Genomic DNA, 22,532 nt, shown 5'->3' with positions numbered 1-22,532 from the left:
TAAGGTAAAGAGCCTACACCGAGTATATCAGATGGACAGCTTAGGTTGAGCAGTTTGGAGAGAAAGTCATGAGGCAAGGTTAAGATGGTCTGGTCTTGTTTTATGTCAGCTAATTAAGACGCATTTTTACTCTTTTTAGTTTAGGTTGACTTCACTGTAATAACTTTGGAAGTTAACCCCTTTTGTTTGTTTGTTTTTTAAGCATTATTCCGCACGACAGAACGGTAACAAAATGTCCCTCCAATGTTCAGGCTGCAGTGTTTTAGTATTGAAAAAAATACAACATTTGGCATAAAGAGCCAGAAAGTCATATAAACGTCATGACGAATGGAAGAGAGGAAATTTACAATATGTTCAGCTTCCAGGGGAGACATGAAGCTGTATATCTTTCACGAGCAAAATAACAGCTGTGAGGATTTGGGACTCACAGAGTTAAAAACATGGAGGGAGCGGAGAGCGTCTGCCACAGCTGCCGTCACGTTCCTACGGCAACGCGCTGAAGCTTCCTCCCGGAGGATCATGGGAAGCAATTCTGGCTACTGAAGCGGAGGGAGTTTCGAAATATTTCGTGATTATATACGGTATAAATTCCAAATAGGTAAGTTATAATAAAATTCTCAGCATCGCTTAGTCTGAAGATAACCAGTGAATATAGCCAATGTACTTCAAATACTCAGGTTAGGCTTCTTAGGGACTTTGTCTCTGCGCACTAAACAGAACCAGCTAGGCTGCTAACGCTATTCTTTTCATGTTAATCATACCGTTACCTACAGTAATGTTTCTTCCCCGTCTTTGTTGTTGTTGCTGTTGGTTTTAAGCAAAGTTAATTTTAGCTCTCAATATAATGAATACATTTGCAGTGAGCACGTTATTTATCGTATCGTATCTCAGGGAGATTTACGACTACGTCTGGAAAAATACACTGTCTGTGTTGCCGTTACAGTTTCCTGAATGCACAGTCACAAGGAAGCACTGATGCTGTCTTTCAAACATGGAGCTGAAGTTGGAAGTTGTTCTGTCATCCAGCATCAAACGGAAGAAACCATGGCCGCGCTTCTGCTGGCTCGGGCAGGTGAGGGGAATTCATTTTTACGAAAATACATTTCTATAGACATACAAAATATGATTACAAGCAGGTGTCATGGCTCTTCAGGAGAAGGAATCTGTGTTTCTGTTGGATGACAAGAGGATCAGTGAAATTAACATGGTGTCTGGTCGTACCAAGAAGAGAACTCCTAAACTCCATCCTTTGCTCAACAATGTTGTGACAATGGCTTCATCGCAAAACGGTGAGCTTAGTATGTCAACTCGAAGCAAAGTAATGTATTTAGCTCTGAATATTGGCTAAGAAATTTATCTTGTTCTTGGTTTTTGTTCCAGGTATGTGGCTTTGTGGTCTTTTGGTCTCTGGAGAAGTGTTTCTGTGGAACCGGGATAAAGATTTGCTGAAGACTGCTGCAGGAGTCCCAGAAATAGTTCAGATAATTACTTCTTTTCAGGGTATGTGTGTATTTTATAAAGACACCTAGAGGCAAAATAGTTTGATTTGTGTAGTATTTGAAAGTTTTCAATAAATTGAATAAATCAGTTGTGGGACCTTTATATGCATCACTTTAAATATCTTGTCTATACTGAACAAAGTATTGTTTTAACTTTGGCATATTTCCTTTTAATTTATCATTGCACTGCATGAATATCTTAGTTTTACTTATCCTAACTGTTCTAATTCAATTCAATTCAATTTTATTTATATGGCGCCAAATCACAACAAAAGTCGCCTATGAGTGAGCACTTTGGCGACAGTGGGAAGGAAAAACTCCCTTTTAACAGGAAGAAACCTCCGGCAGAACCAGGCTCAGGGAGGGGCGGCCATCTGCTGCGACCGGTTGGGGTGAGAGAAGGAAGACAGGATAAAAGACATGCTGTGGAAGAGAGACAGAGGTTAATAACAGATATGATTCAATGCAGAGAGGTCTGTTAATACATAGTGAGTGAGAAAGGTGACTGGAAAGGAAAAACTCAATGCATCATGGGAATCCCCCGGCAGCCTACGTCAATTGCAGCATAACTAAGGGAGGATTCAGGATCACCTGGTCCAGCCCTAACTATCTGTTTTAGCAAAAAGGAAAGTTTTAAGCCTAATCTTAAAAGTAGAGATAGTGCCTGTCTCCCGAATCCAAACTGGAAGCTGGTTCCACAGAAGAGGGGCCTGAAAACTGAAGGCTCTCCCTCCCATTCTACTTTTAAATACTCTAGGAACAACAAGTAGCCCTGCAGAGCGAGAGCGAAGTGCTCTAATAGGGTGATATGGTACTACAAGGTCATTAAGATAAGATGGGGCCTGATTATTTAAGACCTTGTATGTGAGGAGCAGGATTTTGAATTCAATTCTGGATTTAACAGGAAGCCAATGAAGGGAAGCCAAAACAGGAGAGATATGCTCTCTCTGTCCCTGTCAGCACTCTTGCTGCAGCATTTTGGATTAGCTGAAGGCTTTTCAGTGAGTTTTTTGGACATCCTGATAATAATGAATTACAGTAGTCCAGCCTGGAAGTAATAAATGCATGAACTAGTTTTTCAGTGTCACTCTGAGACAGGATATTTCTAACTTTAATGTTTAATGTAAACAGAATTGGTCCTAGCACTGAACCCTGTGGAACTCCATAATTAACCTCAGTGTGTGAAGAGGACTCTCCATTTACATGCACAAATTGGAGTCTATTAGATAGATATGATACAAACCACTGCAGTGCAGTACCTGTAATACCTACAGCATGTTCTAATCGCTCTAATAGGATATTATGGTCAACAGTATCGAATGCTGCACTAAGGTCTAGCAGGACAAGCACAGAGATGAGTCCACTGTCAGAGGCCATAAGAAGATCATTTGTAACCTTCACTAAAGCTGTTTCTGTTCTAGGCACCTAACTTATTTTAATTAATTATTCTATTTGTATAGATTATACACACACACACACACACACACATATGTAGTGAACATCTGTAACAAAATTATCCGATCCGATATTTTCACAGGGAATTCCTCAAGGCTGTCCCTCCAGGTTTCCTGTGATGGGACACGTGTGCTATTGGTGGCCATAACTGGGCAAGTTTTCCTGTGGGAATGTATAGACGTGAAGGATTTGACAGGATTGCGAGATGGTCCAGTCAAAGGACACTGGGCTCTGATAAAGTCCCTAGAAGACACCATCCTGCCTTCTTCCCAAGACAAAGAAGCATCCCAGCACACAATTTTTGTCAAGACAGAGGTCTGGTTTCTAAACAGAATCCATATTTGTGCCATATTTAAATCAACAAAAGCATTTTAAAGACCTTCTCATCATTTCTTATTGTCTAGAGATCTTATATGTTTTTTTGTCATCCAAACTACCTCAGGTTATGGGTGATAGCTGCTTATCTGCCTTTGTTTTCACATCTGGGAAGAAGCTTGTTATCACTTGCCTTAAGATTAAATGGAAAGAAGGTCACATGAAATCAGGGTGAGTGAACACATTGCTGTAACAGTAAGACTCTCCTTGAGTAAATATAATTCGAAACATTTACATAGTAAATTTAAATAGTAAACATATAGAACTAAAAGGACTATTTTTTTCTTTTTAGTTTTGTGGGATACAGGATACAGTGGGCCACTAAGACATATCCCATGTCTCGTCTCACTCCACCATGCCAACCAGTCAAGTCCAGAGGGGCTTTGGTGCCAGCCTTCTCACCAGACGGCCGACTGTTAGCCATTGTTCTGAACCAGAGGAAACCTAAGGTGAGCATGTAGCTTCTTTCTTTTTTCACATCTACATTTTTTAGGTCCATTGATCAGTAGAAACATAAATCAAAACGTGTGCTGCCTGTTGGAATTTAGGCTACACAGGTCCTCTTTGTGAGCATGCAGAATTTTGTCTCGATATCAAGTGGCCTCGGAGGATGTGGAAGTAAGAAAATGGAGATCCCCTCCAAATACATAAGGTCAGTGTGTACAAGTAAAAATGATTTGCACTGTGCGACAGTCATCCAGTTAAATTTGCGAGAAAACTTCTATTTAACAGTCACTGCTAGATTGTACAGTATTTACAAGAAATAAACAGCATTGCATGATCCTTTCCCAGCATCCCAGGAAGAGAAATCAACTATATATATACAAATGTGTCAAAATTGCCAAGAAGTGCAATCACGACTGCCACTACTACTAAATGGTGTGATGTATCACACAAGGCTCTCTGTGGTTGAAAGTATTTTGGGATCTCTGTTGGAATGATTCTTATCTCATCCCTGAGTCTGCTCCCATGTGAGGTTTTCTCATGTTAAAATAGCATTATTTGTCATCTCTAAGTGTTTATGAAACGGGAGTTTATTTATAACATTATGTAGCCTTCACCATAATATGTAAAGTCACTTGTTAGGGATGATTTGGTCCTATATATGTAAAAATTAGCTGAAACTAATTGCATTTCTTCTCTTTCAGGTCCTATTGGGTGGGCAGTGTCAGCTGGTCCCCTGGAGGCCTTTTCTTCGCATGTGTTTTGAAGCGAGGCTCTCTTCTTATGCTGGCTCGCCTTGGGGGTCTGCTCACTTTAACAAGCTCTGGTTGCAATGTCGACTTTGGACCCGCACACTTCCTACCCCTGCACCCTCTCGTCACTTACCGGTATACTTTATTTAAAGGCTGTCGTGCTTGTCACTTACTACTCCATTTGAAAAGTTGTTGATTGGTTTGAGCATATGTTCCCTTTCTTTATTTTGTTCTAATTTCTGTGCTGATCTTATGTTTCTCTATGAAGTCCACCCATGTCTACAAGGAATGGGGAAGCCTCTTTGTCCAGCTCCAGTTTGTCTGTGCGGGACGTGATGAGACAGCGGTATTCTGTGACCTGGCATCCACGACTGTTGTATCTCATTGTGTCTGATGGTTACATGGCCACAGTGATGAGGGTGTTAGACAGGCCTTCTCCTGCCCTGTTACTAAAAACACTTCTGAAGGACACAAGAAAAGATCTTGAGAAGACCAGCCGAATGCTGGATGAATCACAGGTAATTAGCCCAGGACTTTTAGAAAATTATTAGTACTCTAAGCATTACAATTTACGTATATTTGTTATTTCTAGAGTCATGTAAAGGCATGGTTGGACTCGGTATCCTGCTTGAATCTGGACCTCAGCCTGGATGTATTTAGTCCCACTAGTACATGTCGACCCAAGACCACAGGCTCTTTCATTTCAGCAGCCACAAATGGATCCACTTTGCCTCAATTTCTGCTGGACCAGCAGACACTGGGTGGCACAAAGGAGCTTCTTGAAAACATACAAGTCAGTCACATATTATTAGAGAGAAATTTCTTGTTTTAGTCTGGGTAACACTGATTTATAATGTGTCCTGACTGTTTTAATCTGCTGTTTGTGTGTGTGGCTTCCTAGGCCGTCTTTGAAGATGACTCTGATCTAGATGGACTTCCTGCCGGTTCTCATGTGGAGGATGGTGGTCGTTTGGAGTTTGCATCAATGTTTGACACGATCCATGCCCTAGAGACACATGCTGACACCTCATTTGTTACTGGCCAAGATTATGAAACTGATTCTGTTGAACTGGAGAGGGAGACTCTTCTTCACCGTAAACTTGGGAAGATCCAGAGTAGATTGTTGACTGCGTGGGCCTTTGGCATCTCTCTTGGAAATGCAGTGGAACACAGAGCTCCTCTGCTGAGGCACACCCTGCACTTTTTGGTTCGATTTGCTGCTTTACTCCATTTGGTACCCAACTCTGTCATCCATACAGGAAGAATGAATACCTCGCCATTTACTTGGCTCTCACAGCTCATCAAGACCCTTATTTCTTTCCTTTCCTGGGATACTGTTCACTCAAATGGGCCCAACTGCTTAGGGCTGATGGTGGAGTTTACGAAACAGATAATATGCCTTATTCTAAACCCTCATCCTGACTCCAAACACATGAGCCAATGCCTGGTATCATCTGAAAGTCTATCCAGAGTCATGCTTATATTGCAGCTTATCTCTGATTCTCTTGACCACACTTACTGCTTGCAGCAAGAATCTGACTGGCCCTCTATTGAGAAGCAATCTGCTTCACATCCACCACAGCTCTCCTCTTCAGATATATATCATGTGCCTCAGTTACAGGATGAGAAAGAGGAGAAATCAATATTTGTACCTCAAGCTCAACCTGCTCCTCAGCGACCGTCCAGCAGGTTGGAACAGACTTTTTCTCTACATAAGTAGTTATAAGCAAAGCTTAGCTTTAGCCACTAAATTTCATGTCGTCCACTGAATATAAGGCTTTATCAAAGTCTTACAGAATTTGATTTTGTTGTTTTTTGTTTGGGGCAGATTGTTGGGAGTGTGGCAGCTGGTGTACAGGGTCACCCAGCAGTATAAAGAAGAACTAAAAAGATTTAAAGGCTATGATGGCTGGGATGAGGAAGATCAGCATTTGTCTGTCATTATGTCCCAGATTCAGACAGCACTGCAGGGTATTGGAGAAAGACTAGAAGAGGGCCCCGCACTGCTGAGTTATCCAGGTATGGAGCAGGATGGATAACTACAGTATTTTTTCAAACGTAACTCTGATGCCAGATACAGAAAGTGAAAAACCCAAAAGTTTTTTTTTTTTTTTTTTTACCAAATATTACCAAATATAACAGTTACACTTTATGTATTAAAAGACAAAATAAGCACACAGAAATAGTGCATCTTGTGTGGGTGTTGTTTAACTAAAAGTTTGTCCTTTGTTGCACTAGGTGAACATCTTTTCCTGTGTGGCTTATACCCGGAAAGTGCCGATGTGTGGCGGTTACAGATTTGTCAAGAGAGTGACAAAAGTAAGAACAAGTATATTTCAGGTTTTACATTAGGGCACCAGACTGCATAGTCGCAGTCAGTTTAAAATAGTCATTATATGCCTCTCTTGTTAGGTTGTGATCGTAGTGTCTTTCAGCAGACACGGCTTTGTCTGGCTCTCCTGTATAGTCTGCTATCACAGTACCAACTAAAAGAAGCCCAGCAGCTGGGGGACCACATGTCTCAGCTGATACTGTACAGGGCTCGACAGGAGAAGGACAGCGTGACCTCCAAAACCTCATCTTTGAGTAAGTTTCGAGAATCAAGATGTTAAGTAATTAAAGCCATTGTTGGAAACTTTCTAATAAATCCTTTGCAGTTAGGCTTGTTTGTTTTTAACAGGGATAGTGTTCATTATTTAACAATGGAAATGTGATATTTGGAGGCAAAAGATCAGTTCACTACATTAGATGCAAGCAATTACAACAGATGGTTTTAAACAACAGATGACCCAGAAGAGACATTATTTGATAAACAGACCAAAGGAAATTGAGGAAAAACAAGGCAGGAACTATATGTGATAGCAGGTCTTATTACATTTAACAAATTTTTCGGGCAGTAGTGTACTTTTTTGTTCTTGATGTGATCTATCACACAGTTACTGCAGATTGTTCTGTGACCATATTCTGCTGCATGCAGTACATCATTTTATATTACCTCACGCTTTAAAGCATGCAGGGTGCACATAAAAAGAGTCATTAGCATGAAATACTTTGATTCGACATTCACATACATCTCTCTGTCTACAAGACCAGGCTTTAAAAGCTGCTTTAAAGCAGAGTTTACTGTCTGCTTTTATGTCTCATAGATAGGCAGTAGGTTACAGTCTCTCAGAATAACTTTAAAAAGCACAATTTGACCACAGTGGAAATCAAATGTGTTTATATGAGTTCTATATGAAAACCAGCTGCCAGCTGGAGAAGTAGAAGGGTGGCAAGACAGGAAAATTGAACACATTTTCAGACTGTTTCTCTATAAAGACATTGATAGTGTTACTGTACACATGAAGTGTCATGAAAACTTTATTTTCATACAATTCTGAGGGGAGTATTAATGTCAGATAATAGTGGGAAAACTGACTTCATCTGACTATCTGACATATAGTTTAGACAAACCATAATTCTAATTTACTGGTTATATGCAGAAATCAAGTAACCAAATCACTGTAAATAGAAGATGTTATTTATTATCTCTGCCTTTACACCCTTCAGTAGATTCTCTTCCTTGCCCATGGCTCCCGATGGACCTTCACAATGACGCTGCCTTTGCGGTGGTTCAGACACTGGGGAGATTCATGGCCTCTTACTTCACCAACCAGCCGCTCTTCGTCCTGCCCGCTCACAATGTCGTAGTTCTGCCTCCACTACATCTACCTCATGGTGTGTTGACAACTTACTCATCAGTTAAAAATTTATTAGGATTTATTCATAGCATGTATTGTTGTATCATGTAATATGTCTTTCCTCAGCCCCTAGTGTTGAGCGTGTGGTGTCGTTGTGCCAAGAGGAGGTGGCTCGTGCAGTTCGACAGCAGCATCTTTCGGAAGTATGGACAGTGGACTATGCTCAGGACCTGCTCCTGATAGGGGGTCTACTTCCTGAGTCTGTTTGGTTAGCTTATCATCTGGGGGACTGGAAAACAGCAGTGTCTCTGAGCCTGGCGTACACCAGTTACTGCACCAACCATTTTGACTTCACTCGGTCAGTTTGAAAACGTATAACAAACAGGCTGATGTTTTTAGAATATCGTATATTAAACTGCATAAACAGAAGAGGGTGGATGGATGGACTTCAATATTTGTGAATTTTTTTTCCCCCTGTGACATGTTTTATGACAGGCTCAGGAGGAGAGAGCTCCACCTGCCAGCAGTTTTAGAACCAGAAAGCATTTTTCAGGCGGAGTTGGAGTCTTTTCTGGGCAACAAGACTGCCTCCCAAGATTGCATTGATAAAGATGCTGACAAGAGCTTATCAGGTTAGTGAGACCTGACTTCTATGAGGTGATCCCAGTGCACATGAAACCTTTTTACGTTGCTGTCTGTGCTATTGTTTTGTCTTTGCGTGGTTGTTTTTTAAGATCCTTTGGAAGGAGAAGACTGGGACTTGTTACAGATCTCCATACAGGAGATTCTGAAAGCTTCAGTCATTGCAGGACTGAATGTTTTATCTTCACCCTTGTCTACCTTGCTGGACAAAGCCAAAGACCTGTGTTCTTCCCTACCTACCTTGGTGCCCAGTGGACTGTATCTTCCCTCCCCACCTCTGTACTGTCCACAGCCTTCTCCCAACACACAGGTGCATTAATAGAAGATCAGTGTTTACATATGGTACATTCACAGGATAATTGTCTGCTAAATGTTGTGCGTGTGTCTCATGATTAGGATCAAATAGGGACAGAGGGGCAGTTTGCAGAAATCACATGTCGACACAAAGTCTCTATGGATCTTCAAAGATTAGTGTTGCTCCTAAGATCTGGCCGGTGTTGCCGTTCTGCTGCTCAGTGGTACATCAGCTCTCTGCGCCGTGCCAGACACCTGCTACACAAGGTATTTCTTCGCTTAAGGAAGGGCTTAAAAAAGAAGTGGGATATTCTAGTTTGAATGAATGATTTAGATTAATTAAAAAAACAACAACTAAATTTCTTGTTTACAATTTTGTATTACGAGTGTGTTCTAAAAGACACATGAAAATGCTTTTTGTCTCACTGCCTACCCTTTTCTTTTTTTAATAGATCTTCATTGGTCCGCTATGCATATGGACAAAATAATGTGGTCGATCATGTCCTGTGGAATAGGTGGTGGTAAACATTTTTCTGTCTTTAATCAGATCAAGAAGAAGTATTCTCATCGATCTGCTGCTGAGGAGGAAAAGGCTTTCCCGGATGGATTGATGAAGTTCATCACTCGTAGGGGTTTTTTCAGAAGGGGGCCGAATAATGATGGTCACCTGGACTCTGACATCATTCAGACTATTAGTAAGATGCTGCTTACTGTAAATTGTGGATATAATTGGTGATGATCTAGTTTCAGGTTACTTGTATTAACCATATTTCTGCTATGAAGTTGTTTTCAGGGAGCTGTGTGCTCTATGCTGGATGCTTCATGTCAGAGACCAGCTCTCAATATGTTGCAGGAGGTATCAGGCTGTCAGAGAGCATGTTACAGATGAAAAGGTACACTTTTTTTGAGTGTGAATGTGCAATTTATTCTCTATTCTTTAGCCACTGATGCCTTCTAAATGCTCTGGTATATTTATGCTCCTCAGTTTTCTGGAGATTCTGAAGTGAATTCTGCCTGTGTTGATGCTCTCCTTTGGGCCTGTCGACTTCTGCCTTTCTCACGCTTCCTTAGTGCTGATGAAATTCTTCAAGACATACTGCTCAGCCTCATGTCTGAACTACCTCCTGTGTCTCTGGTGACAATCCCTTGTCTAATTATACATGGTATCTTATGATGAAAGACACTCTAGTGACTACATTTTTCATTCTTTGGTTTGTCTTCTTTTTTCTTAGGTTGCAGACACACTTGTAAAAGCCTTCCCAGAGGAGAAAGAGTCTGTCAGAGTCCCTTTGAGAGAAAAGTATAACTCGCTGTTGGAGAGGCTGAGGCAGTGCAATGTGCTTGGTACAGACCCCACTTTTTGTTTGCAAGTTGCTTTGAAGTGCTGTGCAACACTTAAAGAAATTAATAGCTTTTGGCTTTAATCCTTCTTTTAGCATTTTAAATGCATAGAAGGCAGTGAAAGCCTTCATCTTATATTTTAAAAGGCCAGATGTGATGCCTATATAATAATTTATTATGGTCTTTAAAACAAGTCATAATAGTAGTGTTTGAGCTTTGATTTCTGTTGAAAACACGTGATAACTGGATGCTGATTCTCTGTGTAATATCTGATTCCTAGATGGGAAAAAAGAAGAAGGCAACGAGCTCATGGTGATTCTCATTCAAGACAAACACAGGCAAAGGAGGAAACATCTGGCACGACTAGAAAGGCACTTGGCTCCCCCTGTGCTCAATCTGTGGGAGAAAGAGGATGAAGAGGAGGATGATCAGGAACATGGGATGGCCATGTTAGGGCAGCTGTCATTGGGTACAAGTCTGAGTACCAGCACCATAACTGACTGTGGTTTCCCATCAATGCGAATTGATGGAGACACAACAGATGATACATCTGGGGCAGTCTCTCCTGAACAGTATTCTAGAGCTATGACCGGGTAGGCAGTGTGAAATACTATCACTGCCATTATTCTGTGGTGTTGTGTGTCTTATTTGTATCTTATTTTGCGTTATGTGATTGTTTCAGAGTCAAAAGAAAGGAGAAAGAAAGAGAAAATGAAAAGAAGACTGCTGTTAAGATTGAAAGCGTAATTCAAGAGGAGAGTAACCAAGGCAGTGCCAAGAAAATAAGGGAGCCCTCCCCACCAGTGGTTGGGACCTGGGAGTTTGAGCTGGAGGATGAGGAGTACTTGAGTTTCCTGGAGCTCTTCCTCAGCTACGTGCTAGAGAAGGATAGTACCGATGGTGGGGACTCGAGCAGTGAACTACCTTTGTTTAAGGGCTACTGCTCTGAGCTGAGGAAGAAGGAGTTGCATTCTCTCACCTTTGACGTGCTCACCACCATACATCGTCGTCAAAGAGATGGGCTCAATCCAGCAAGAAAACACCCAGGCCATGATCCACCTGTATTCAGAGCTGGTTATTGCTACAGACCTGTAAAACATGGCACAACACCTGAACTGCAAACTTCCTCTGTCTGGAATGAAACCCCCATAACCAGGTCTAACCCTTCTGCCAGTTCTCATCCTGGACTGAGAATAGGGCGGCAAAAAGGTTTGTTTGGCCTCCGACAGCAAAGCAGTGTGCCTTTAGACCAAAGAGGGATGGGAGGGCTGTCTGGTAGTGAAAGTAGGCCTATTCAAAATGCTTCAACCACTGCACAGCCATCAGATAACATATTTAGTCCTTCAGTGTCTGTGGAAGCTGTAACTGAATTGCAGCAGGGCTTGGATACTCAATTGGAATCTAAGTTTCCAGAACTGGGCAGGCTGCTGGAGTGGATGGTTCGCTGGGCTGACAAAAGGGCGCTAATGGGGCATCATGGTAGAGTAAAGAAAGATAAAGCAGGAAAAGTTGGACGAACAGCAGATGAAGGTGTAGTGATTCGTGTCAAAGCCTCAGCACCTGCCATCCTTACTTCCCTCAGTTTGCTGGAGCGCAGGTACACCGCTCAACTTGGGATGGACTGCTTTAGCGCCCACTTCCGAGTCCCAGAAATGGAATGGACAGTAGCCCCTGTGCTGCAGTCTGAGGTGGAAAGTAAGCTAGAAAGAGAGAGCAGTGTTGACACAGGCTACCCCGGATCAGCTAACACTCCTGTCACTGGTCTAGATCACAATCTACAGCAAGGAGAACTATCCATGTGAGTGCCCAATATTTTATTTACAGTCATAAATTTCTATATTAAACAAACTGGACTGACACACATTCAGAGGATGTCTTTATCGAGCCAGTCTGTACTTGCCAGTCAGTTTATTTTGGATTATAGGTGGCCAAATGAAATCTACTCTTTTATAGATAAGTCTTGATCAGTTTATAAAACTGGGTTGTGTTTAGTTAGTGCCTCCTGTCCTACTTTTTCCTACATGTTGCTGTTCTGTTGGTCCTCTGTGCCATTTAGCTGCCTCTCCAATGAGTCGTTCTTATTTTCTTCCTTGCAGTGGTTCTCATATAGATGAACCAGAAGAGCTGAAGAGTCACCAGAGTCCTCTCCCTGCTGTCCAGAATCAGCTGACTTTTGATGCGCCACACAGACCGTCAAGTCCAATACAGCCATCTCTCGATGACTTAGATGTTACACCTGAAAAAGACTGTATGACGCTATGTTATACTGCAACATGAAGGCTGCCATAACACAGTTTTTTGTTAGTTTGTTTTTTAAAGAGAAAATACTAATGGATTTATATTATATTTCTAGGCAAACACAGTGACAGTGAGGGCTTGGATGTGTTGTCTTCTGGTTCCAGTGGAAAAAGCTGCACACCCAACATGGTTAGTATCCTCTGTTAACATTCCCAGTATTCATCTCTATCATCGTGACTGTCAAAGACAATATGATTGTTGTTTTTTTCGTTTTCAGAGTTTAAAGCTTGCAGACCTAGACTGCTCAGAAAAAACTGACAATATATCCAGTTCCACCTCTGTGTAAGTTATTATACCTATATATAATGGTGACACTGTTTTCTCAGAGGAGAACATTTAATTTGTTCAGTAATGCATGTTTCTCAGACATTTCTAAAATTTAAAAAAAATCTCTGCAAATCTAAGCATGCAAAATTATTGGTGAAATTTCCTGTACAGTCATGCTGGAAGCGTACAAGAACCTCCACACCCAGAGCCTCCTGCACCTTCCATTATACAGTCTGAGGCTACAGTCCAGGCAGAAACTTCTGATTCAGCTGGCATGCCACCCCCCAAACCATCTGTAGCTCCTTCAAACTTTCATCCACAAAGCTCCACAGCTAGTGGAGCCACTGCATATTCTCCAAACTCCAATCAGCCATCAACCACCCACATTCCACCAATGAGAGAACGTCTGGGTGAAGACTTATTCAGGCTGGTTCAGGTAAAAATGGGACCAACCAAAAGGGAAGGATTGGATTCAAAAGATTAACGCTGAACTGAGCGTATTTGTCCTTTCATTGCAGCATATCAACTACATGAGTCTGAGAGAGGTTTTGGGAGTTACATTTGCCAACCTACAACTTGCCCAGCAGAGTGCTTCTTTGACCCACCCAGACATGAACTCCTCAGACCCTAATGTGCCATCATCTTCCACTACCAGGTTCGTTCCTGAGCCAAGCACCTTACCCAATCAAGCTACCGTCTCTGTGCCACATCCAGTACAGACATATTCAGGATCCAAGAATACCCAGTTCATTCACACCCATACATGCCGACCTCCAGACCAGCCTGCCAATCAACAGACACAGACAAAAGCTCTGCTGTCTAGTACAACCAGTGTAAATTTTCAGGTAAGATAAGATAAGATAAACCAATATATTTATTTATCCTAAAAACAGAGAAATTCCTTAATTTTAGAAAAATGTTAACAGATTGCTTTTCTGTGTGAATAATGCTTGCAACACAGTGAAACCAAGTTTGAAATAAGTCCTTGTTTCTTCAGGAAATGCAGCCACTGTCCGTCCAGGCGAACTCGGCAGACGTTCAGCTGTTTGAGAGCAGGAAGTTAATCCCCTCCTCCGAGGGCCTTCTCACCACTACAGACACTGTTCACAGCACTCCTGTGTTGCAGCCTTGTAATGGTAGCAGCCAAAATGACTCTGTTCCACAGGTTTTGGGCCTGAAGTTACCCCAGCAGAATGCCCCGCAGTGTTATCCGGCCCAAAACCCCCAAGCATTGCACACTTTAAATCCTGCAACCTCAAAATTTGATCAGAAAAAGTTTAAGCACAGTGACCAAACCACCTTAAAGAAAGCAGACAGGTCTTCAGTTCCAAAAAGACAGCTGAATTTTAATCCTCCACACAATCCTACTCCCAGAAACTCTCAAAATCAGATTTGGCCATCGGAGCAGTCCAGAGGTCAAGAGTTCTCCCTACTCCTTCCCGCTTTTCCAGCTCACACACCTGCAGCACTGCAGGGCCTTCGCCTTCTGCACGTACAGTCTGTTTCTCAAAGCAACATCACCTTCCCCAGATTGCCTTCTTCTCCCAGACATCCTCCTTTGATTGCAGCTCCAATTAGAGAAGCACCTGCGATCAAGCTTCTGCATATTAAATCTGAACCAAAAATGGTAAGCAGTGCTTCCCAAACGTCCTGATTTTCACATTTGGTACCGCTGTATCTTGTGTTATAGCTTATTGATGGATGCCTGTCCCACAGGAGTTACCCTTGGCCACTGCTTCAACCCATGTAACTCGTCTCTTTTCCATGGAGGATTTGACTAACTTAGTGAAGAGAAACCCGAATGCTGAAGAGGCTCGGCTGCAGTTACTTAGAGTAGACCCATCTGCTGAAACAACTAGAAGAGACCCCACTTCTTCCACCTCTATCTCCAATAACAGGCAAACACATAATAGTTCTATATTAAGTGGTTTCCCCCCTTTTTGGTCACTATTTTACTTATATATCATTTTGTGTCATTTCTAGGCTGAAGAGGAGAGAGGGGAAGGCGAGAAAAACTGAGGTCACATTCAGACCAAATGACTCCAGCATTCCTACACATGAGGTAGAATGATATTAATTCCAAAAAGTTTTTTGTGCTTAATAGATATTAAGTTACAACACACTCATCATATGTTTGCTTCATTATTATGTTTTTACGTATGTTTATATATTTAGCCAGCTGAACTTCCTGTGAGTGAAGAGCCTGCAGCTGCCAAAGAGATTATCCCCGAACAGGATATTCCCATTCTTCCTGGTTGGTCTTAAATGCACAACACTTGATATTTACAGCGACATTGCATGCTTACTGTATGTTAGTAGGTTTTGGCACTGTTGAGTTTCCAGTTTCAGAGTATTAAAGCACCACTGTAGATGCCAGGAGCCACAAAATGTATGCTTTCTTTTTGAAATCGCGGAGAAGTAATACTGTTTTAAAAATCTCTTCTGAACTAGCATTAATTATTCAGACTCTTTAAAACTTTCCTCAGAAATAAGAACAAGGAGATAAGGACATTCTTGATGAGACAATATCATATATTATGTCCCATTTGCAGTTCTATTGATCTGCTTCTTGTTAACTCCTAGAATCTTTTGACTCTTCACTGACTGGTCAGAGATTATTGGACAGAGTTATGTCCACTTCAGCTGAGCTCCATGCCTTTGCTTCCGCATGTAAACGGCCCCCAGAGTGCCATGATGCTTCCACCAACACAGATCCAGGTGAGTTAAAGTTAAAGTGTTGATGCAATGGTTTTACATGGTTGTAAAGTTACTACACAGCTTACATTTATTTGTAGTTGAATGAAATTTCTTTAACAGCCTGACTGTTTTTATTCATAAGAAATAATTAGCATAAACAGTTAAAGAAAAACTTGAATTATAGCTAAAAATCTTAGCATTTATTCTTCTTCTTTCAGGTTATACTCCCAAGCTTGTGGATAAAGCTGTATCTGTCCAGGCTGGCAGCCCTAAATGTAAGTCTCTTTGAATTTGCAGGGTCAGTGATAACAGTCTGATTATTTATTTATTATATGATACAACTGAGAATATCTGTGGGTGTGTATGTTTGTGTTCTCCACCTAGCACAAAATTCTGGGGATTTCCGGGTGTGCAGTGAAGTCACTATTCAGAACACCAAGGAGCCAAGACAGGAGGAAGAGAAAGTTATGGTAAGATCCTTGGAATACATGCTGGATTCACCAAATAAAGGAGCATTACAATTTTTAGCTACAGTAAATTGTGCTTTTGGATTGTACAGCTATATTTGAATACAACAGTATATTGTTTAACCTGCTGTTTTATGTCAAAATAGCTGCTGTGAAAAAAGGGTCTGTTATTACCTGGATGCACTGAATATATTTAGCATAGATGCTCTTTTAACGCCTGTAAATAAAAGTATGCAGGTCTTTTCATGCAGTAACTATAATGTATTAAGTTCATATGATTTATGCACACTTTTACCCCTTTTATTATATTTCATCAGGGGGTTGCTTAAAGTATCTTTTTTGTTTGTTTGTTTGTTTTTTCAGGATGTGGGCAGCCGCCAGTTCATAAGTGTCTTAGATATAGAGGAAAGGAGGCACCGTCAGGATCTTCCATTCATCCACCCTTCTTCACCTACATCTGCTCAGCTTCATGTTCTTGCAACCTCTGTTATCAGGGGTGATGATGTCGGTGCCGTTCCGCAACCGTCATTCACAATTCCAGAGAATCTCCTGAAACCCACGACTCAACCAGGTCTTTATAAGTTTTATAGAGTTCCGTCTACTGAAAATTGTTGTGCCGCTGTTAAAGCACACCACTGCTATTCTTCCAAATATCTTTGTATACTTTAGATATTCCCGAGGAGTCCCCTTCAGTCAGCCACATTGAACCCAGCAGGGTTTCCGAGAGAAACACTCCACTAAACAGTGAGACGGTTGATTTGTCTGACTCTGAGATCCTTCAGGCTATAAAGACCCAGAGCTCTGAACCACCCAGTGTCTCCTCTTCAACTCCTATAGTCAGGTTCTCCTCTTGCCTCTCAGAGCTGGATTCCAAGTTGGCTGCTCTACAGAACATTGCAGATCATTTGGAGAAGGACTTCTCAAACTCCGGGATGGTAGAAAATGTTTTGTACTTATACTACTTGTATTTTTAATGTCACCAAAGTTTACAAATTGAATTCTACAGCTGACATGCTTATGTTATAGGTAATTTCTTGGTTATTCTGTTGTGTCTTCATGTAGCTGGTTAACACTATTGAAAAGCTCAAGCCAGAGAAGGTCCCTTATGTGAGGACGACCACAGCAGTAAAGAAAACTGTCAGACTCAATGTCCCTAAGAAAGGTGCTTCCTAAAATGTATTCATCTGTAGTGAAATCATCTGCATTTTTAGTTCATCTCAAAAAATTTGTTACAGTATATAATGAAAGCGTTATTTTTGTAATATATTTCAAATATAAGATATTACATTGTGCGTCACTGTTTTTGTTCAAATGCTGATATCAGTTATATATTGTCTAACAGCATGGGCACCTGATGTGGACATTTTACCTGAACTGAGTGAATCCCAAGAAGATGATGAAAATCAAGAAGAGGAGTTTGTGTTTGATTCCAGTCCTGAAAGAACAACTTCTTTTCATTATTCCACTTCTCCGCACTGTCACAGAGCTGGTCTGTCCCACCTAAACAGCCCACCAAGTAATCGCGCAATTAATTTAAAAAAACATCACTAATGACAACAAATATATTTAACAGCAGGCTGATTTATAATAACACTTACTAGCTGTCACTCTTGTTGTTTGTTTCTATGTTTCTGTCTCACCAAAATGAGCTGAACTTGGGTATAATAATGTTTATTTTTCTCTAATAGAGGACTACTGTACCATTTGACCTGATTGTGAATCTGTCTTTATAGATGGAGGACATACTGTACTAGCATACGTGGTTATTTAAGTCATAATTCTTGTATGTTTTATCTACAGGAATGGAAGCTCAGTTAAATGAAACATTCAGGATATCTCACGTGTAAGTTGAAGTTGGTATACTGATCTTATAACTTATCATTTCTGCTGTTGATTTGCTCGCCTTTTTTCCCATTTCTCTTGAATATTAAAATATTCTGCCCTCTACCTGTCAATGTCTAGATCAGCAGATGAGAATCTGGGTCAGACTGAGCTATCCGATACAGCAGAAATCTTAGACGAGTTGATAAGAGAAGGCTATTTATCTCAGACTGACTTGGATTTGTCCACCTCACAGACTCCACACCGTAGCAGGTATAGTGACTACTAAAAATGAGTGCTGCTCAAATGGTGACTTAAACAAGTGTGATTTTTCTCTGAGCTGTTAAATATGTCCCACAGCAGGCAGGACCAACTGCAGAGTAGCTCCATGTCGCAGAATCATGCAGAGGATGAGAGAAGAGAGCTGAGGATGTGGATGAGAAGAAGACAGAGGGAAAGACTGGCTGCTTATCAAAAACACAGAGAGACCCTGAGAGAGAGGGAGCACAAACCTTTCTCTTCTTCAGCAGCAGTGGTGAGATTCAGTCGCCTTTTCATTAGGGTTTCTATCACATGCGGTGTATTTGAAATATCCCATTCACTTTGTTACTTTTTTGTTCTCTTCAGTATTCAGCAACCAAAAATAGAACGACCAGTTCGAGAAGCAGAGAGAAGAAAGAAAAGTATGTATTTTATTTACTTAATCGTTGTCTTAAAGAAATGCGTCTGCCTGTGCAAAACTATTTCTCTTGATTTATTAGGGCCCTGCTTCTTGAGCAGTACAACAAGAGGACCCATGAAGCTTTTTCTTTGGTCAGTGACTTTCTTGCCTCTCCTGCATCCACATTAAGCTCGTCAAGGCCTGAAGGACCTCAGGTGGCCTCCGCCACACACTCTTCCTTTGCTCCTCCCTCAGGCAGCACTCACAGGTATCGTCTGTGACAGTAATTCGACCGGGAACCAGACTCATTAAAGAATAATAAGAATGTTGAACACATTCCTTGTAAACTTTTTTTTAAAGATTATATACAGTGACGAGGAAAACTATGTGAACCCATGGACTTTATTTTCTGAAGGTCCAAGGCCCAAGTAGAATAAGGCTGCTTCTGTTATGATGCCATGAATTTATCATCATACGAGTGCATTAATAGTTCATCTATAGAAGTGCACCAAGGTTGTTCTCTCATTTGCTTCTGTGTCTTTGTGCCAGGATGTTGAGGTCAGGGCTGTCGACTACCTCTGTCGTATATTCAGAGACACTTTGTTGAAAACAAACTCTTGTGTTTCAGCTATAAGCAGTCACCAGCATTAAAGCTGAAATGCATTTGTCATCCTCATCCAGAAATAATAGTTGGTGTAATTATCGGTGAGAGCTGCTATTCTAGTTGTTTTGACATTTATTAAGAGATGAGCGCACAGTTACCTTTTGTGGCCTTTTTTCTAGTTACAGAATGAATTCAGAACTTTTGCAGAGTATCCAAGACGTGTACCTACAGAGACGGTGTATTAAAAAATAAACAAAAAAAGAATTGAGGCTTTATACAGTAATGGAGTTGATTTCTCTGTCCTAGAGTTTACAGTGATATCAATAATAAAAGAAGTCTGAAACCCCAGTCAGGACAAACCCCAGCCAGCCTTCGCCAACAGTTTGCTGAAGTGCAGGTACGGCCTTCTGACGATTACCACAGGAGACTGGGACTACACCGACCAGGTACTGTAATGAAATATATTGGTATTAAAGTAAATGGATGCTTAAACTGTAAAAAAGAAAAATGTTTAGGTTGTGCGATTAATTTTTATTTATTTGTTTATTTATTTGTTTCAGCGACCTTTTTGCCAAAGGACCGCTTGTCTCAAGTGACTAAACGTGGTATGCTCAAGAGCCCAAGTAAACTTCCTGCAGCGAGCCACAGTAAGGAACAGCATGATTGGTACCAGAGAAAGACGGAAGTGAACAGAAGTTCTTCAGAAGGAACTGCAGTAAGAACAGGGATCCTGAGGGAGCAGACAAGGCCGAAAGAGCGAGAAGAGATGGAGCAATCAGGGTTTGATAGGCTGCAGGAGGAGTTGCAGTCTAACATAGTAAGAACCTCACTTTTTGCCACCTATTTTCCAGATGCTGTAGATGGAAAATCAACTCTGAGTCACTCTTATGATCACTCAGTGCTTGAATTAAAAACTGTAATTGCTAATTAGTTTAAGCAAACCAAACAGCAATTTTAATGTTTCTGTGTACAGTGGGGCAAAAAAGTATTTAGTCAGCCACCGATTGTGCAAGTTCCCCCACTTAAAATGATGACAGAGGTCAGTAATTTGCACCAGAGGTACACTTCAACTGTGAGAGACAGAATGTGAAAAAAAAAAAAAAATCCATGAATCCACATGGTAGGATTTGTAAAGAATTTATTCGTAAATCAGGGTGGAAAATAAGTATTTGGTCAATAACAAAAATACAACTCAATACTTTGTAACATAACCTTTGTTGGCAATAACAGAGGTCAAACGTTTACTATAGGTCTTTACCAGGTTTGCACACACAGTAGCTGGTATTTTGGCCCATTCCTCCATGCAGATCTTCTCGAGAGCAGTGATGTTTTGGGGCTGTCGCCGAGCAACACGGACTTTCAACTCCCGCCACAGATTTTCTATGGGGTTGAGGTCTGGAGACTGGCTAGGCCACTCCAGGACTTTCAAATGCTTCTTACGGAGCCACTCCTTTGTTGCCCGGGCGGTGTGTTTTGGATCATTGTCATGTTGGAAGACCCAGCCTCGTTTCATCTTCAAAGTTCTCACTGATGGAAGGAGGTTTTGGCTCAAAATCTCACGATACATGGCCCCATTCATTCTGTCCTTAACACGGATCAGTCGTCCTGTCCCCTTGGCAGAAAAACAGCCCCATAGCATGATGTTTCCACCCCCATGCTTCACAGTAGGTATGGTGTTCTTGGGATGCAACTCAGTATTCTTCTTCCTCCAAACACGACGAGTTGAGTTTATACCAAAAAGTTCTACTTTGGTTTCATCTGACCACATGACATTCTCCCAATCCTCTGCTGTATCATCCATGTGCTCTCTGGCAAACTTCAGACGGGCCTGGACATGCACTGGCTTCAGCAGCGGAACACGTCTGGCACTGCGGGATTTGATTCCCTGCCGTTGTAGTGTGTTACTGATGGTGACCTTTGTTACTTTGGTCCCAGCTCTCTGCAGGTCATTCACCAGGTCCCCCCGTGTGGTTCTGGGATCTTTGCTCACCGTTCTCATGATCATTTTGACCCCACGGGATGAGATCTTGCGTGGAGCCCCAGATCGAGGGAGATTATCAGTGGTCTTGTATGTCTTCCATTTTCTGATGATTGCTCCCACAGTTGATTTTTTCACACCAAGCTGCTTGCCTATTGTAGATTCACTCTTCCCAGTCTGGTGCAGGTCTGCAATACTTTTCCTGGTGTCCTTCGAAAGCTCTTTGGTCTTGGCCATGGCGGAGTTTGGAGTCTGACTGTTTGAGGCTGTGGACAGGTGTCTTTTATACAGATGATGAGTTCAAACAGGTGCCATTCATACAGGTAACGAGTGGGGGACAGAAAAGCTTCTTACAGAAGACGTTACAGGTCTGTGAGAGCCAGAGATTTTCCTTGTTTGAGGTGACCAAATACTTATTTTCCACCCTGATTTACGAATAAATTCTTCACAAATCCTACCATGTGGATTCATGGATTTTTTTTTCACATTCTGTCTCTCACAGTTGAAGTGTACCTCTGGTGCAAATTACTGACCTCTGTCATCATTTTAAGTGGGGGAACTTGCACAATCGGTGGCTGACTAAATACTTTTTTGCCCCACTGTAACTAAAGGGAAAACAGATGATGTGGTTTTGTGTTAAAATGTATTTTTAATTGAATATTTTCTCAGGCTTTGGCAGGGCTTTTGGATGAGCATGGTGATGCTTCCAGATCAGAGATGGACTGGCTGGATAATCTCTCTGAGAGTGGAAGCAGCAACCTGAGCAAAATAGACTGGGAAGCTATTGAGAGGATGGCGGCTGGAGAGGAAGTCTGAGTGTCTCCAGGAAAGCAAAAATGGTCCACGTAGATACTTAAATAGCTTAAAATATTGCTGGAAAAATGAAATGTGCTGTATTTGTATGTACCTATTACATATACTGTAAATCCAAAGTGTTTTAAACTGATGAAAATAATAAATAAATAATAATAATAAAACAATAAATTACATATGATGTAATCAGTTTTGTAGCGTAATAGGCTTGTCATTTTTGTGTATGTGTAAAACTTTCTACATTTGTACTTTTTTGTACATACTTCACTTCCTTAATAATAAATATTTTGAGGCAGTTCTTCTCTCCTTTGCTCAACTTCCATTTCTAATGTTATGTTCATGTCTGCGATCCTCTGTAATTCAACCATTTTGAAGGGTTTTTGAACGGCCTGTTTAAGCTGAAGCATCTCAGTCTGATTTGATTCCAGACATTTTTTGTTTGAG

General features: G+C 41.3%; 1 protein-coding gene across 4 annotated transcripts; it reads left to right on the top strand.

Moving 5' to 3' along the window:
- Positions 1-439: 439 nt before the first annotated feature.
- cplane1 (ciliogenesis and planar polarity effector 1) lies at positions 440-22,383 on the top strand. Of its 4 annotated transcripts, XM_026173831.2 has the most exons (51): positions 440-598; positions 944-1,072; positions 1,154-1,289; positions 1,381-1,500; positions 3,037-3,269; positions 3,397-3,500; positions 3,622-3,778; positions 3,878-3,981; positions 4,478-4,660; positions 4,794-5,043; positions 5,118-5,318; positions 5,427-6,214; positions 6,354-6,544; positions 6,764-6,844; positions 6,938-7,111; positions 8,075-8,242; positions 8,332-8,563; positions 8,701-8,837; positions 8,940-9,157; positions 9,244-9,408; positions 9,689-9,836; positions 9,925-10,034; positions 10,127-10,276; positions 10,374-10,485; positions 10,763-11,075; positions 11,165-12,280; positions 12,579-12,730; positions 12,836-12,909; positions 12,998-13,062; positions 13,219-13,483; positions 13,566-13,892; positions 14,045-14,674; positions 14,764-14,945; positions 15,031-15,109; positions 15,223-15,301; positions 15,631-15,765; positions 15,963-16,019; positions 16,129-16,214; positions 16,575-16,782; positions 16,881-16,955; positions 17,073-17,146; positions 17,274-17,373; positions 17,554-17,727; positions 18,012-18,054; positions 18,174-18,305; positions 18,393-18,567; positions 18,660-18,715; positions 18,794-18,961; positions 19,604-19,743; positions 19,858-20,114; positions 21,945-22,383. In XM_026173831.2, exons 2-51 carry the CDS (start codon positions 992-994, stop codon positions 22,089-22,091), a joined length of 9,552 nt encoding a protein of 3,183 aa, XP_026029616.2. In that variant the 5' UTR covers positions 440-598; positions 944-991; the 3' UTR covers positions 22,092-22,383. The 4 variants fall into 4 exon arrangements, with proteins under 4 accessions (XP_026029616.2, XP_026029612.2, XP_026029613.2 ...); XM_026173827.2 differs by having other exon boundaries at positions 8,078-8,242; positions 16,881-17,146; XM_026173828.2 differs by having other exon boundaries at positions 16,881-17,146; positions 18,396-18,567.
- The last annotated feature ends 149 nt before the right edge of the window (positions 22,384-22,532 follow it).

This window comes from Astatotilapia calliptera, chromosome 7, assembly GCF_964374335.1.
Source record: "Astatotilapia calliptera chromosome 7, fAstCal68.1, whole genome shotgun sequence".
NCBI classification, from domain to species: Eukaryota; Metazoa; Chordata; class Actinopteri; order Cichliformes; family Cichlidae; genus Astatotilapia; species Astatotilapia calliptera.
This window is presented reverse-complemented; position numbering and strand designations above follow the sequence as displayed.

Coding starts and splice junctions, on each gene's coding strand:
- cplane1 (XM_026173826.2), top strand. CDS start 992: ATGGAGCTGAAGTTGGAAGTTGTTCTGTCATCCAGCATCAAACGGAAG. Junction 1,501..3,036: donor GATAATTACTTCTTTTCAGG/GTATGTGTGTAT, acceptor ATATTTTCACAG/GGAATTCCTCAAGGCTGTCC. Junction 18,055..18,173: donor ACATTCAGGATATCTCACGT/GTAAGTTGAAGT, acceptor GTCAATGTCTAG/ATCAGCAGATGAGAATCTGG.